The sequence below is a fragment of the Diadema setosum genome, chromosome 1 (assembly GCF_964275005.1).
Source record: "Diadema setosum chromosome 1, eeDiaSeto1, whole genome shotgun sequence".
NCBI lineage: Eukaryota > Metazoa > Echinodermata > Echinoidea > Diadematoida > Diadematidae > Diadema > Diadema setosum.
Genome location: NC_092685.1, coordinates 13146467 through 13160165, shown reverse-complemented (window position 1 = coordinate 13160165; position 13699 = coordinate 13146467). Strand labels below are relative to the sequence as shown.

The window sequence follows — 13699 nt, the reverse complement described above, 5'->3', positions numbered from 1 at the left end:
ATGCCTCCGTCTGAACACAGCTCTAGTATTTTTGTTTGTTTGTCTGTTTGTTGTTTAATGCAAAGTTTGTAAACCAATTATAAAAGTAGAAATGAATAAATGAAATGAAAATGAAATGAAATTCACGAATCATAATTATTTACAGTCTCTCAGTATTTCAGAGAAGGAAAACAGACATGAAGGGATGGGAATGAAAGTCGTCGGTCACAACTTAAGAGGACCTAGATTCCATTACTAGTACTCCTTCGATCGCGCAATATCATGTGACTAATGAAGATGCATGAAATATTACGTAAATGATAAACTGAGCACACTGAATTATTTCAGCTTATCAGCTCAAGCTGAGCACTAGATGTCTTGTGTGCAAAGTTGCATTCTGTGATTAATAACCTGATTGAATCGTCAACGATATAGTCCATTTCTGTAATGTATTACAATTTATGGATTTTTTTTTCCTACAGCCTAGTAACGAAGCATTTCATTAACCTGCCCCTTCCCAGTAGGCTTTTTCACATCAGCCCGATAAAAGTCCAAGCTCGAGATATATTTCGCGATCGCAAATTAGCGCGCTATTTTATTTCCTATTCACATCATCAGCCCGAACATTATCAAATAGCGCGCTTTTCGCATTAATTATCCTGCTATTTCGGAAATTTTCCGAGTTGGACTCGAGAAATTTTCTCGATCAATTAGCGCGCCAATTTGTATTCACATTATCAAATAGCACGCTATTTCGTGATCGGGTTAATTTCCCAAGTCAGAAAATATCGCGCTATTTCGAAACATCGGGCTGATGTGAAAACGCCTATTAAGTTCCATAGGCAGGAACTCGCTTATAGTTGTTGCATGAACCTAATATACATGGACTGTTCACTGCAGTCTTTCTTTGATGTAATGATCGTCGCCGACACCTGATTATGTGCATCTTAATAAGTAAATTCAGGTGTCTGGACAACAACGATTAATATAGCGTGATCATGTATTGTCACTAACAAAAGAATATTTTCCCTCATTTCAGTCTTGTTTCGCTGATGTGCCTTTTTTTTTTTTTTTTTCGATATCAAAGGTGTCAAAGTAAAACATTCATTTTATGGAGCTTTGCAACTTATCATCATTTCGTTCGTATTTTACATTTATTCATGCCGCTGTTTTGATGCACCGCCAAGAACATAACACATACACACACACACATTCACACACAAAAATGGCACTTAAGACAAAAAAAAAAAACAACAACAATAGCATCACCAAAACACCTGGAACTGACGTCAACATGTTTCATTATTCGTATCCGTATCGTACACGTATCCGTTTTTTTAATTGATTTCAAGTTGTGAATCTTATCGCATTTTGTATCTATGTTTGTTTCAATTCAGTACATTACAAATGACTGTAAATGATTACACATAATATTTACATCACGATATTTGTTAAGAGATCATTTTCAATAAGCCTACTTTGTGATTCTCATGATTCCGCCACTATCATATTTGACACCATAGCCATGTTCAGACGTATTTCTAGTCGGAGTAAAAATTTATGGCACGGCAATTAAACTTCAAATTAATGCATATCTTACCACGACCCTTGTGTCCACAAGACGGTCGTGGGAAGAAACTCCGACCAATTCTGTGCGAGGGTCGGTGTAACTTCCGGAAGTGGTAGCGCCGCGCACGTCGACCATGTGATTGTTTTTTACCAGTTGCATTTGTCTCCTCCATTCTTGTTGATGGAAATTTCTGCATGAGCGCTAGCTTCTTCATCGCGATCGACTAGGTTAGAATTGCACTACACGCTCACGTGTACTCGCAAAATGTCAACATTGCGATTTGACCCAGGAAGTTTTACCTAGGTCGTAAGGTATGTAAGTTCATAAATACTCCGAGGGCTTGTCCGCACGGGCAATTTACTCCGACCGGCTAGTCGTGGTAGCGAGATACTCCTGAGAAAACTCAGGAGTATCTCGTTCGGAGGAAGAGGTCGTGGTAAGTTCCTCCGTCGGAGGAAGTTACCACGACCTTGTTCAGACGGGCACTACTCCGACCTATCCTCCGAAGTTACTCCGACCAAGCTTCCTCCGACCCTTCCTCCGAAGTTACTCCGACCAAAAATGCCTCCGTCTGAACACAGCTCTAGTATTTTTGTTTGTTTGTCTGTTTGTTGTTTAATGCAAAGTTTGTAAACCAATTATAAAAGTAGAAATGAATAAATGAAATGAAAATGAAATGAAATTCACGAATCATAATTATTTACAGTCTCTCAGTATTTCAGAGAAGGAAAACAGACATGAAGGGATGGGAATGAAAGTCGTCGGTCACAACTTAAGAGGACCTATATAGATTCCATTACTAGTACTCCTTCGATCGCGCAATATCATGTGACTAATGAAGATGCATGAAATATTACGTAAATGATAAACTGAGCACACTGAATTATTTCAGCTTATCAGCTCAAGCTGAGCACTAGATGTCTTGTGTGCAAAGTTGCATTCTGTGATTAATAACCTGATTGAATCGTCAACGATATAGTCCATTTCTGTAATGTATTACAATTTATGGATTTTTTTTTCCTACAGCCTAGTAACGAAGCATTTCATTAACCTGCCCCTTCCCAGTAGGCTTTTTCACATCAGCCCGATAAAAGTCCAAGCTCGAGATATATTTCGCGATCGCAAATTAGCGCGCTATTTTATTTCCTATTCACATCATCAGCCCGAACATTATCAAATAGCGCGCTTTTCGCATTAATTATCCTGCTATTTCGGAAATTTTCCGAGTTGGACTCGAGAAATTTTCTCGATCAATTAGCGCGCCAATTTGTATTCACATTATCAAATAGCACGCTATTTCGTGATCGGGTTAATTTCCCAAGTCAGAAAATATCGCGCTATTTCGAAACATCGGGCTGATGTGAAAACGCCTATTAAGTTCCATAGGCAGGAACTCGCTTATAGTTGTTGCATGAACCTAATATACATGGACTGTTCACTGCAGTCTTTCTTTGATGTAATGATCGTCGCCGACACCTGATTATGTGCATCTTAATAAGTAAATTCAGGTGTCTGGACAACAACGATTAATATAGCGTGATCATGTATTGTCACTAACAAAAGAATATTTTCCCTCATTTCAGTCTTGTTTCGCTGATGTGCCTTTTTCAGACGGAAATGTCTTTAAATAAATACAGATGATGAGGAGCAGCAAACCTGAGATCATGACAAATTTTGTGTCAAAAGATTGGTAAATGCTGATTCGCACATTTTCGCACACGCATAAGACCTTGCCTAATGGCAAGATACACCTGTTCTCTGCCATTACCGTCCCTTTTCGCTCTGGAATAAGTTGCGGAAAAGTGAAATATTGAGATCACAAATCACAATCATTCTGCCAAAATGTTAGCTTTCTTTTAAAAACCGCCTGCTTCTCCCAAGCGAGATTGTTTGAGGTGTGATTTCCTAACATACACCACAACTGCACATTCACTTTACTTGATTTTTGTGAGTTATTTTCTTCTGCGCATATAGTTTTAGATTTCTCGAATGCCCGCCTTGTTCTTTACCCGGCTTGCTGGCGGTGACGATCATGGGATCAAAACAGTGAAGCATGCTAAAAATGTCTTTGTGGCGCTTTTGAGATGTACCGATGCATGAATTAATTAACGATACGATGAATGAATATGTCCATGTGTATTAGGTCCATGGTTGTTGCTAAGTCGGGCAGGCCTCTGGCAAGCTTTGTGGTTGCTAAGGGCAGCTTTTGTGAACAAAGCATGCATAGAATCTGAATACATTACAGAACCGGTCTATTGTTCGTGTGTGGCTATGTATACGTATTCTATATTTTATGATTTGTATACACGATTATTCAAATATATTTACATATTGTTTGTCCAATGTATGATTAATGTGGGAAAATTGTTTGTTTAAATCAAATCACGAGCAGTGGCTTGAGGTGCACCGCTATAGACATCATCGCCACAAGTCATTTTTTTTTGTTACCAATATCACTTTATCAACAGCTCTTAAAATGACAAGTTCGTTTAATAGATACGTGGATTGAGTGAATGCAACGATAGCAGTAAAGGGTATCAGTGAAAGTTTGAGGATAATGGAACATTCCGCATAACTTTTGAAATTTTTGTGCAGCCATCGCTGGATGAGAAGACTACAACATTTTATGACGTCATGACATTGTATGCACAATGATATAAAGAAAATATAGACAAGACACAACACATTTTCCTATTTACTCGCATAGTGAAAGAACACTTCACTCACCTCTTTAAGAAAGCGGGGGGGGGGATGATATAGCCTTTTATAACGTCTATAAAACGTCAAGAGATTCGTACTTGTCATAAAAAAGGAAAGATTGTTGACTTTTCTCGTTTTTTTTTTTTTTATAGCGTTGTGCATAATGTACAGCACAACGAACTGCAGGAGTCTTCTCATTCAGCGACGGCTGCACCAAAACTTTGAAATTTTATAACTTTTGAACAGATTTTCAGATTTTCGCCAAATCGTACTGATGTGATGATGTGTTCCACTAATATTGCTGCATTCGTTAATCTACACATCATTATATTTTGATGAGCTTGCCCATTAACAAGAGCTTTTCTCTGGGACAAGAACGAGAGAGAGGTCACCGCTGCTGGAAACAGAATTTACTTATGAAAGAACTAGAATAGAGGTTGTGACTACTGCCAAAGATATCGGTTCTACAGCATTTTTGTTACTTCTTCAATATGAAATGATTATTCTCTATTACGAAGAAAACAAAGGTTGATATACAACATCTGAAATGATTTTAAAAGACAGAGAGGCCCGTACCGTTGCTGTTCCTGTTGTCATATACGAGCGTAATGTTGGTTTTTTTTTCTGTGCATAACTTGACGTATGATTATAGTTTCTGCATGGCCAAACATATCTTTTATCAGCCAGACATAGACCACACTGCAATGTGTGTTCAAAGCATGAAAATGGGGAAAAAATCTAAACAAACAACACACACACATAAAAACGTCTCCTTGTAATCATAAGTGTTGCCCCCAAAACAGAATGGATTATTGGTTGTGCTGAAAGATAGATTGTTTGGAAGTTAATCAATGCTGTGAGAGGAAATATCCTGAAAATCGGAAATTTGCCTTGTTATCTTCTTTTGATTCGAAAGATACCAACGTTGTTGTTCGACCAGCAGGTAAAGCATCAAATGACTAGCTGGTAATTGTGTTGTCTTGTATCACAAGTAATCGAATCAGTGCAGTCATCTCTACTATTCCTGTTCTACTCTTTAATAACGCAAGAAACATAAATGATACATTTTATATATTTCGATAATGATGAGATAGATAATGAAAATTAAATTTTACCCAAGCAAGTTAGAATAAAGGTAAAAGTTTCTCCTGTACGGGGAAAAAGATTCAAAACAGTGATGGCTATGTTGAATGTTTGTATAGATAGATCAGTAACACGTGGTAATAGGACAAGCTTGTATGAAAGAATGACGGTATACCTGCGTTACCACCTCAGCAGCTTGTACACAATGATATATATGACGTGTAATGATATGTATATATATATATATATATATATATATATATATGTATATATATATATTATATTATATTTATAATATAAGTATATGATATTGTTTTCTTTGAGAACACCGCATTGTTTTGAAACGTTACAGCTTGAGTGATATCTGGAACAGTGCCCAGAGGGTGCGCTTGGTTGAAAGTGAATTTACGCGCTCCAAATGGGGTAGATAACTATGGTTAACAAAAATCATATTAACAAGACATCGCACAATATTACATAAACAATACCATATTTTGAGAAATGCTTTTTCCAGGATGTTTTTGTGACAATAAAGAAATTACTGTTTTCATGTTATTTTTTTTTCATTAAACGTTCCATAGAATCTTTGCGTCACTTATATCAACAGCAAACATATCAAGACAATATCCCCATCCTCGGTTCATGTAACTCACCTAGAGGCTCTGGAAGCTCTGGTATCGTTGGGGTCGTCCAAATGTCGTCACTATGGATGCGATGGATCTTGGGTCCTGGTTCAACGTTCTGGCACGACAGGAAGAATCTGCTCTTGGCACTCGTTGACACAGGCTGCACAACATCCAGCTCGTCGTTGACTGAGCCTTCGCTCTCCTCAGAGGAATGGCTGAAGCGACCCTCCGAAAGGTCTGATTCCATGGAACTACGCACGGGTTCCACAAACAAGAGTGACGCACGGAGGTTCAAGTCTTCGTTGGAAAAGAACCGACTGGCACCCCTCTCGCTACTTTCTCTGACCGGAGAGGCGAGAGTGGTAGTTTTGGCTGACTCGGTGTCTTGCAACACAACGATGCCAGACGACTTCTCTTTGGTTGATGCTGTTTTGGAAGATCTCCACGGTTCCGCCGGTGACTGGTCACAGATGTCTTCAGTTGCAGTATCACCGCCGGAAGGCGTCTCCTCGGGCTCACTTGGCGGGGTCAAAGAATGTGAAATAGCTTTCGCTTCCGCCTCGAGGAGGTCAACACTAGAATACTTGGTCCCTTGACCATGGGAGTCACATGAGTCTTGCGTGCACAATACGGACATCACTGCTTTAGCACCTCCTGCGGCAAGAAAACGAGCTTTGGCATTGCTTAATTCAATAGACCTGGTACTCACAAACACATCATCACTTTCCTCGTCGTCATCCTTCTCCTCAGCTGAGGCCAACCTTGTCTCCATAGGTGAATCAAGCTCATGAATAGCACTGTTTTCATTGTCGTCGTTAGTCCTAGCCACACCAGTAATGTTTGGGATGTCCTCCGTGAAGAGAATGCCAGCTTCCTTTGCTTCTGCAATCTGTCTTCCGGAGGCCCGGTACCTCTCCTTTCGGTATGAACTTTCGGAAGCATCAATGCTGTAATGACGGAATATCTTGGGTCGCTTTGGGGCTGCGTATATGGCGCCATCAGATTCATGATCGAAGCTGAACTCCGGTTTGAACTCTTGGGGTGAAACAGTTGGCGAAAAAGTGACGGACTTCTTCCTACTTGGTTTTTCCTGACTGTTACCATGTTTCAAAATGGAAGCATGTTTCCTTTTAGAAGAGGGAGCGGGCATTGGAGGATCACCGACGGTAGGGTCGACAGCTGGCGAAGCTGACAAGGATGGAATATCTAAGCTTCGAGGACGATGGCGCTTGACTGGTCTGTCTTGAGGAGGTCCCATTAATGTCTTTTCTACGGGAGGGAGAGAAACCTCTCCAATCTGAACAGAGGGGACCTCCAGACTTTCTTTCCTCCTGGCCCCTGGAGGCTTTTTAGGTTGAGAAGTTGCAAGTGTTCGATCATCCGGAATTCCAGATTGCGGTTGTTTCATGGGAAAAGATGCCTCACCTGTGAAAACCTGCGGAATTCCCAGACTGTCAGTCCTCTGAGGAATAGGTCTGACCACCTCCTGGGTAATATTTTGGTCCTTAGCTTGCTCAGTTTCACAAATTGTAGGAGGTTGAACTGTAATTGTCAAAGGTTCAGACTCTCTCTGATTAGGTTGTTTCTTCCGAGCCCCGGGGTATGCGATCTCCCCTGTAACAACAGATGGTATGCCCAGACTTTCCTTACGCGGAACACCCTTTGGACGTTCAAATGATTGCTTTACCGAAAACTGTACATGAAGTTCATTGCTTTTCTCGACAGGAGGAGAGCCACTTTTCTGTGTGGTATTTTGACCTGGCATTTGACCTTCACTGTCGCTTTTATCAGATTCTGGAACGACACATATTATCGGCATGACCCTCGTTTTAGGCGGCTGATCTATATGCGTTTTCGTTTTGGTAGGTATTTTGCACCTTTTTTCCTTATATTCAGGTGATGACGGTTCAGAGGATGATGTCACAGAAGATGACGTCACTTCCGTTGTAAAGGAGAGTCGTGGGATTACACGTTTGACCTTTGGGACACTCTTTGGTATCGTAGACGGTTCCGTTGACTCGGTTTCCTCGTGGATGGTGGCAGGGGCCATCACAGAGATAGATGGTAAAGAACCCTTTGTCTGCGCAGCACTTTTGGTGGAATCCTCGCTTAGATTAGAAGGCACAACTGGAAGTGAAGGGCAACTTGTCTCAGGCCCCAGCTTCTTGGCGCTGCTTGACTCTTCTTTCGCTTGACCTGTCAAGAGAGAGGAAGAAAAAAAAAGAAGAGGATGATAAATCTCCATTGTAAGACTTTGTTGCACACAATAGAGGAAAGTATCTTTAAAATAGATTTGCCATCTTTCAAGAATCCCAATCATGGCATATTCATAAGATGCATTGGCAACTTGCCAGTGGAAATAAGTGACGGAAATCGACCCTGCAAACGACTGGTAGTTATCTCCGCTTGACCCCGTAGCTCAAATCTTTAATCATCACGGACGTTTGTGGCACAGCTACTACCCCACGATTGTTGTTAGCCGTCTCTTCGCGCTGAGATGGGCGCGCTTGACAGCTTGGCATGTGACGTAAACATCTTCAAGATAGATTGCTGCGTCAATTAAACATCCCGAGATATTGCTCTCCCTCCGCTGCGGCAGGGATGTAGGTCATGTTCCGGCGCTTGAGCTATTTGGAGTCAAGTCGCCGATGAATAGAGAGGATCGCCCGCCGACGAGAGCACGACGTTGCAGAAAGCGCCCGTGGTTGTTATGGCGGATGGCTGCGATTTGAGCTTTGCTGCAAAGTTATCATCGGGCAGCATTTTCCGCAGCTTGGTGTATTGCCGCGGCACCCGGGACCCATACCGGGCTCGATCCGATCATGCTGCGTGTCTCCATTCCACGCAGGTCATTGACGACATTAACCTCTCGCCCTGGTGCGGTCGTGGGATTTATCGGAGATTGGTATTAATTCCTGCTTTTGGTTTCTGAAGGCAACCTGGGAGGGCAAAGACTTTTATTTCAGTCGTAATTCCACCGTACCAATAAACGTGAACACGAAGTGTTATTTTTCATTTTACCATTATGGTCTCACCTTATTAATTTTAAAGGAGACCTCGGGTGATTTTTAGACTTTTACATTATGAACAAATACAAATTGGTTATACTGGGTACAGAGTTTCAGAATTTTGTGGTTGGGATGAGAAATAAGAATGTTTTCAAAATTTGTAAAAAAAATCACAATGAACAAGGATGATGACATGGCAGCCTCACTATAAAGACAGATGAGTAGGGGCTCAAGGAAGCAGAACAAAAGAAGAAAGCATGCATCTACACAGGTGAACCTGTTGAGCACATGGTATTGAAATGGAATTACACTGCTATCAATTTACATTTCTGAAATATATTATGTGAGGCTCCTATGTCATCATTCTTGTTCAGTGTAATTTGTTTTGTGTTACCAAAGTACTGATTTCTCTGCTCAAGGACCACAATAAATTCCACAAATCCATAGACATACATAGAGCTGTTGATTTATGTACTCGATGATGTGAAATTATAAAAAATCGTCTGGAATGCCCCTTTAAGCTATTTTCCAACCCTCACTTATGGCAACGTAATCATTTTCTTTCTTTCTTTCTATATTATCACCATGACAGCTTTCGTTTTCGCTTTTTTTCGTTTTTTCCTTTCCTACTGTTTCTCTCCTCTTTCACTAGATCAGTGTAACCTGTATTTCTTACATAAAATGATTAATTTCTTTAGCTGTAAACCTGACTATTGTTATTTTTCAGTCCTGTATAAAATGTTTCTTATAGACAGCTTCAAGTATTGTTACACATCATAGTATAATCACAAAATGCGAGTACAGATAAAACAAGCCAAGACAGCATAAAACTTTCTCTCCTGAGGAAGTTCCTCAGGAACTTCCTCTCCTGATATCCTTGTCAAGAGGTAACAGACAGGTAAATACAAAGTGTTTACTTATAATGAGGCAGATAGATAGATCCGAATCTATAAATTTATCTTAATATGACCAACCTACCATATCTGATAAACTGCATGTTGTCTATTCATTTTTCTATCTATACAAACCTACGAAGCTTTTTATCTATTTGCCTATTCATTCATTTATGTAACAAACTATATGTGTAGTTTTCTGTCCGTGTATCTATTCATCTATTACCAAACTTCCAATCCGTCTATTTGTCCATTTTCATAATATCTATCTATCTATCTATCTATCTATCTATCTATCTATCTATCTATCTATCTACCTATCTTTCTATCTATCTATCTATCTATCTATCTATCTATCTATCTATCTATATCTTCCTATCTAGAATGTATACATGAGATTATTATCATCACTTACATGTCTACACTAGCTTACTTGTACAAATGGGGAACGCAAGTTTATTTTTCCATGTTCGAATGTTGGTGCATAACTTCTCTCTATCTCAGTTGTCTTGCCCTTTTCTATCACGACCTCCTAGACTAGCTCGTTCTTTCATCCACCAATGATTAGGTGGTTTCTACCCTTTAATGCGGGGCTGGGGCGTTTGGACGCAATGAAAAAAAAGGATATGGAAAGATCTGGATGACACGTTTGGTCATCATTATAAACAAGCAAATAGATTCGAATCTATTACTTTGGCAAGTACCAATTCCCCTGTTTTTATTTGTGTTCCACAAGTATTGCCCCTCTTTGTCCTTGAGAAATTGAAACACACAGCTACCTAAAATAGAATCAGGTTTGTTTATCACGACGAATAAAAACGCAGAGGTATGAATGTATCTAGATTCTGCAACCAAAATTCATACCGTCGCTGGAGTCCTAATGATTCACGCGGCCAATGTTGTAGAAGTGGGTTCTGCGATTGCTAATTGACATAATGCGGTCCTTGTGGGTGATGCTAGTCTTAAATGAAGACGCACTGCCTGGTGAAATCTTGTACTGCATTTACCGGTCATGAACATTTTGCATATAGGCTGCCTGCCCGGGTCGTTTATAAAGTCTTAAAGGGGGAAATCTAGTTCAAATATAAGTTAGTCTGATAAAAAAGAGTAAAATCTTACGAGTTCAACAGTAAAAATTTGACTGAAATCGGATGAAAATGAGGAAGTTGTGACATTTTGAAGTTTTCCCCATTTCAGAATAGTGATCAGTTAGACATACGAGGATTTGAACCTCGGGCATATTGCGTTTGAATGAAAAACTGGAAATTTCAAAATTTTATGTACAAACTATATGGGGTGAGGGAATGACATGCTCACTTTGCCATTTGCATATTCACTGTTCAAGAACTGTTCCCCCCCCCCCCCCAAAAAAAATAGCGAAACTTCAAAATGTCATAACTTCCTTATTTTTCGTCCGATTTCGATCGAAATTATATCGTTGAACTCGTAGTAGTTTACTCTTTCTTATCAATGTTATATTTGGACTGGATTTCCCCTTTAAACGACAGCACCTGATTGCATGAACAGATCCCAAGTCTTGAATTATACAAGAACTGATATTTAAAAAAAAGAAGAAAAGAACACGCAACTTCCGAAGAAACAACAGAACTCATTGTGTAGGAACTATACAGTAGATGCTGTTTAGTTCTGCATGTGCAACTTATGTGGATGTGTGTTAAACATACATGTTTGTAGTATACATAGAGCTACCGTAAGAGGAAATATAGTGACTGCTTTCATACATATTTGTCGGAAGATAACCAACGGCTCTCTGGGGATTATTACGAAGTATAATTTCGTAGCGAGGAATTGCATTTTTTAAGGCTAATTTATGTTGACTGAAAAACATGTTTTTATTCTTCTAAAAACATCCTCTGATAAACAAAAACGAGAAAGTGAAAGTGAAGAAAAAAAATCGTTTCTAGATATGACTCTGACGAAAATAATGTCTCTGGAACGCGCTTGAGATAAAACACAAGCCTTATCATTGTATGAATGTCACATCGTCGAAGATCGAGCCTGCCAGAGCGGAAGCTAAATCTGGGCGGAGTGAGTGCATTTTGGGCGAATCCCGCGACAAGTCCGGATGTACCGTGGATGGTACGTGCTTGTCCTATATTGCGCCGTCAGGAGCCGAGCCGAGCAGGAGCTCAGCAGCGCGATGGAAGTAGTACCGCATTCCAAACATACCGCTGGTGCAGGGATTGACGACACTACTCCGTGCGCAGACGTCACCAGGCGATATGTAACCTCGTCATATCACAGACATCATATCGCTGTCTTTATACCATACCGCTCACACAGACATATTATCCAAACCGATATCATGCCATGCAGAAATAAAGCGCGAATCAAACAAATCTTGTTTTTGTCTTATCCTTGTGTCACTGTTAAGGTCTATCTTCTGTTACGTCTCCATTCTGTTTCTTATCGTCCCCCGGCGTCTTCTGTTATTCATTCTATTATATTCCAAGAGCTTTCCTTTTATCCCCCTATGTTCCTCCTATTTATTCCATATATTCATTCTGTCTAGTTTTGTTTGTTTTTCTCCCTAAGCGTTACTTTCAAAACTTTCTTATATCATGAAAGTTCGGTGGATAACATTCTAGCAATATTCCATATGGTATATCTCGTGATTGTAGTTTTTGTATGAGTTTTGTAAACTTGCAAGTCAAGGCTTCAAACTTTATAACATACATTGACATACATTTCAGCGGTATGAACCTTGAGTGTACCATCTAAAAACGATTAAAAAAGAAGTTGGTCTCAATTTCGTCCACTCCTTCAAATCGCACAAAATTTGACGAAATATTTAGCCAGTAAAATGCAATTGCTCACCAAATTAAATCAAAATATAAATTGGCTGTCAAAAACTATAAAGTCTACAAAGCCTACAAAAACTGAATAAAACAAAAACGCTCAGGGGGTTGCGCTGCGCTGGAACATTAAATACATATTTGGAATATAAGTCATAGTGAATTTCTTCACAAGAAGAACCCCAAATCAGCGTGCATGAAATCCAATTTGTTAAGCATTTTTGAAGGTTTACTTTTGGCACCTTAGGGAAAACACTGAACCGATAATTTCCGCACTTTCGCAATTTCCTACATACCATGTGACCTTCATTATTGCATGAACGAAAGCAATACATAGTCTGTTTCATATACGCGTAGATTGGTACGATTCTGTTGTGGCGGTTTTGCAATGGACAATCAGGCCAGGACATGGGCATACCATCAGTATGACTTCTCTCTGAAATGAACACACTCCATGCAATCGGGGCATGCAACTACGTTATATCCTTATCTGACGCAAAACAGTCAAATTGTTGAATTAGAACAAAAGTGCCACAACTAAAGTAGTGGAAAGTAAATTCTTTTAATAACAAAACATTCAACAACGGAATTGCTCCACTTGGAAACATTATCCTGCCATATTTGATACCATACATGCTATATGAGAGTGCGAACACTCTATTCGGTTACCATGGTTACGATCATTGTTGTGCATCTCACTCTGCTACTCCTTGTCATGAATGTACCCGACAAATACAAACGTTTCGCAAATTCCTTTCCCTCTCCCTGAACAGAATTTGAGATCATGCCACATTGATTTCAGCGTTTGTTTGCCATTTTTTTCCGTCTGTTATAATGCCTTATCGTTGTTTCTTTATTCAGTGCATGCAAACAATCAGTAAGTGCGGACAGTAATTCTTCCGAGTGCCATTTGAATAAAAAGGAATTATCATTCATCATGTTCAGTGGAGATGACGACTGCTTACAAAACTCAGTGAATTTCATTTCAGTTTACTTTCATATCCATAACACGTAAATGACATGG

General features: G+C 39.7%; 1 protein-coding gene across 1 annotated transcript in view; it reads right to left on the bottom strand.

Annotated features, from left to right (window-relative positions):
• Positions 1–13699, bottom strand: part of LOC140227106 (uncharacterized) — a 45998-nt gene that overhangs the window by 17698 nt on the left and 14601 nt on the right. The window contains exon 2 of the mRNA XM_072307541.1: positions 5986–8154. Coding sequence (XP_072163642.1) covers positions 5986–8154 — 2169 coding nt within the window. The remainder of the gene's footprint in view (positions 1–5985; positions 8155–13699) is intronic.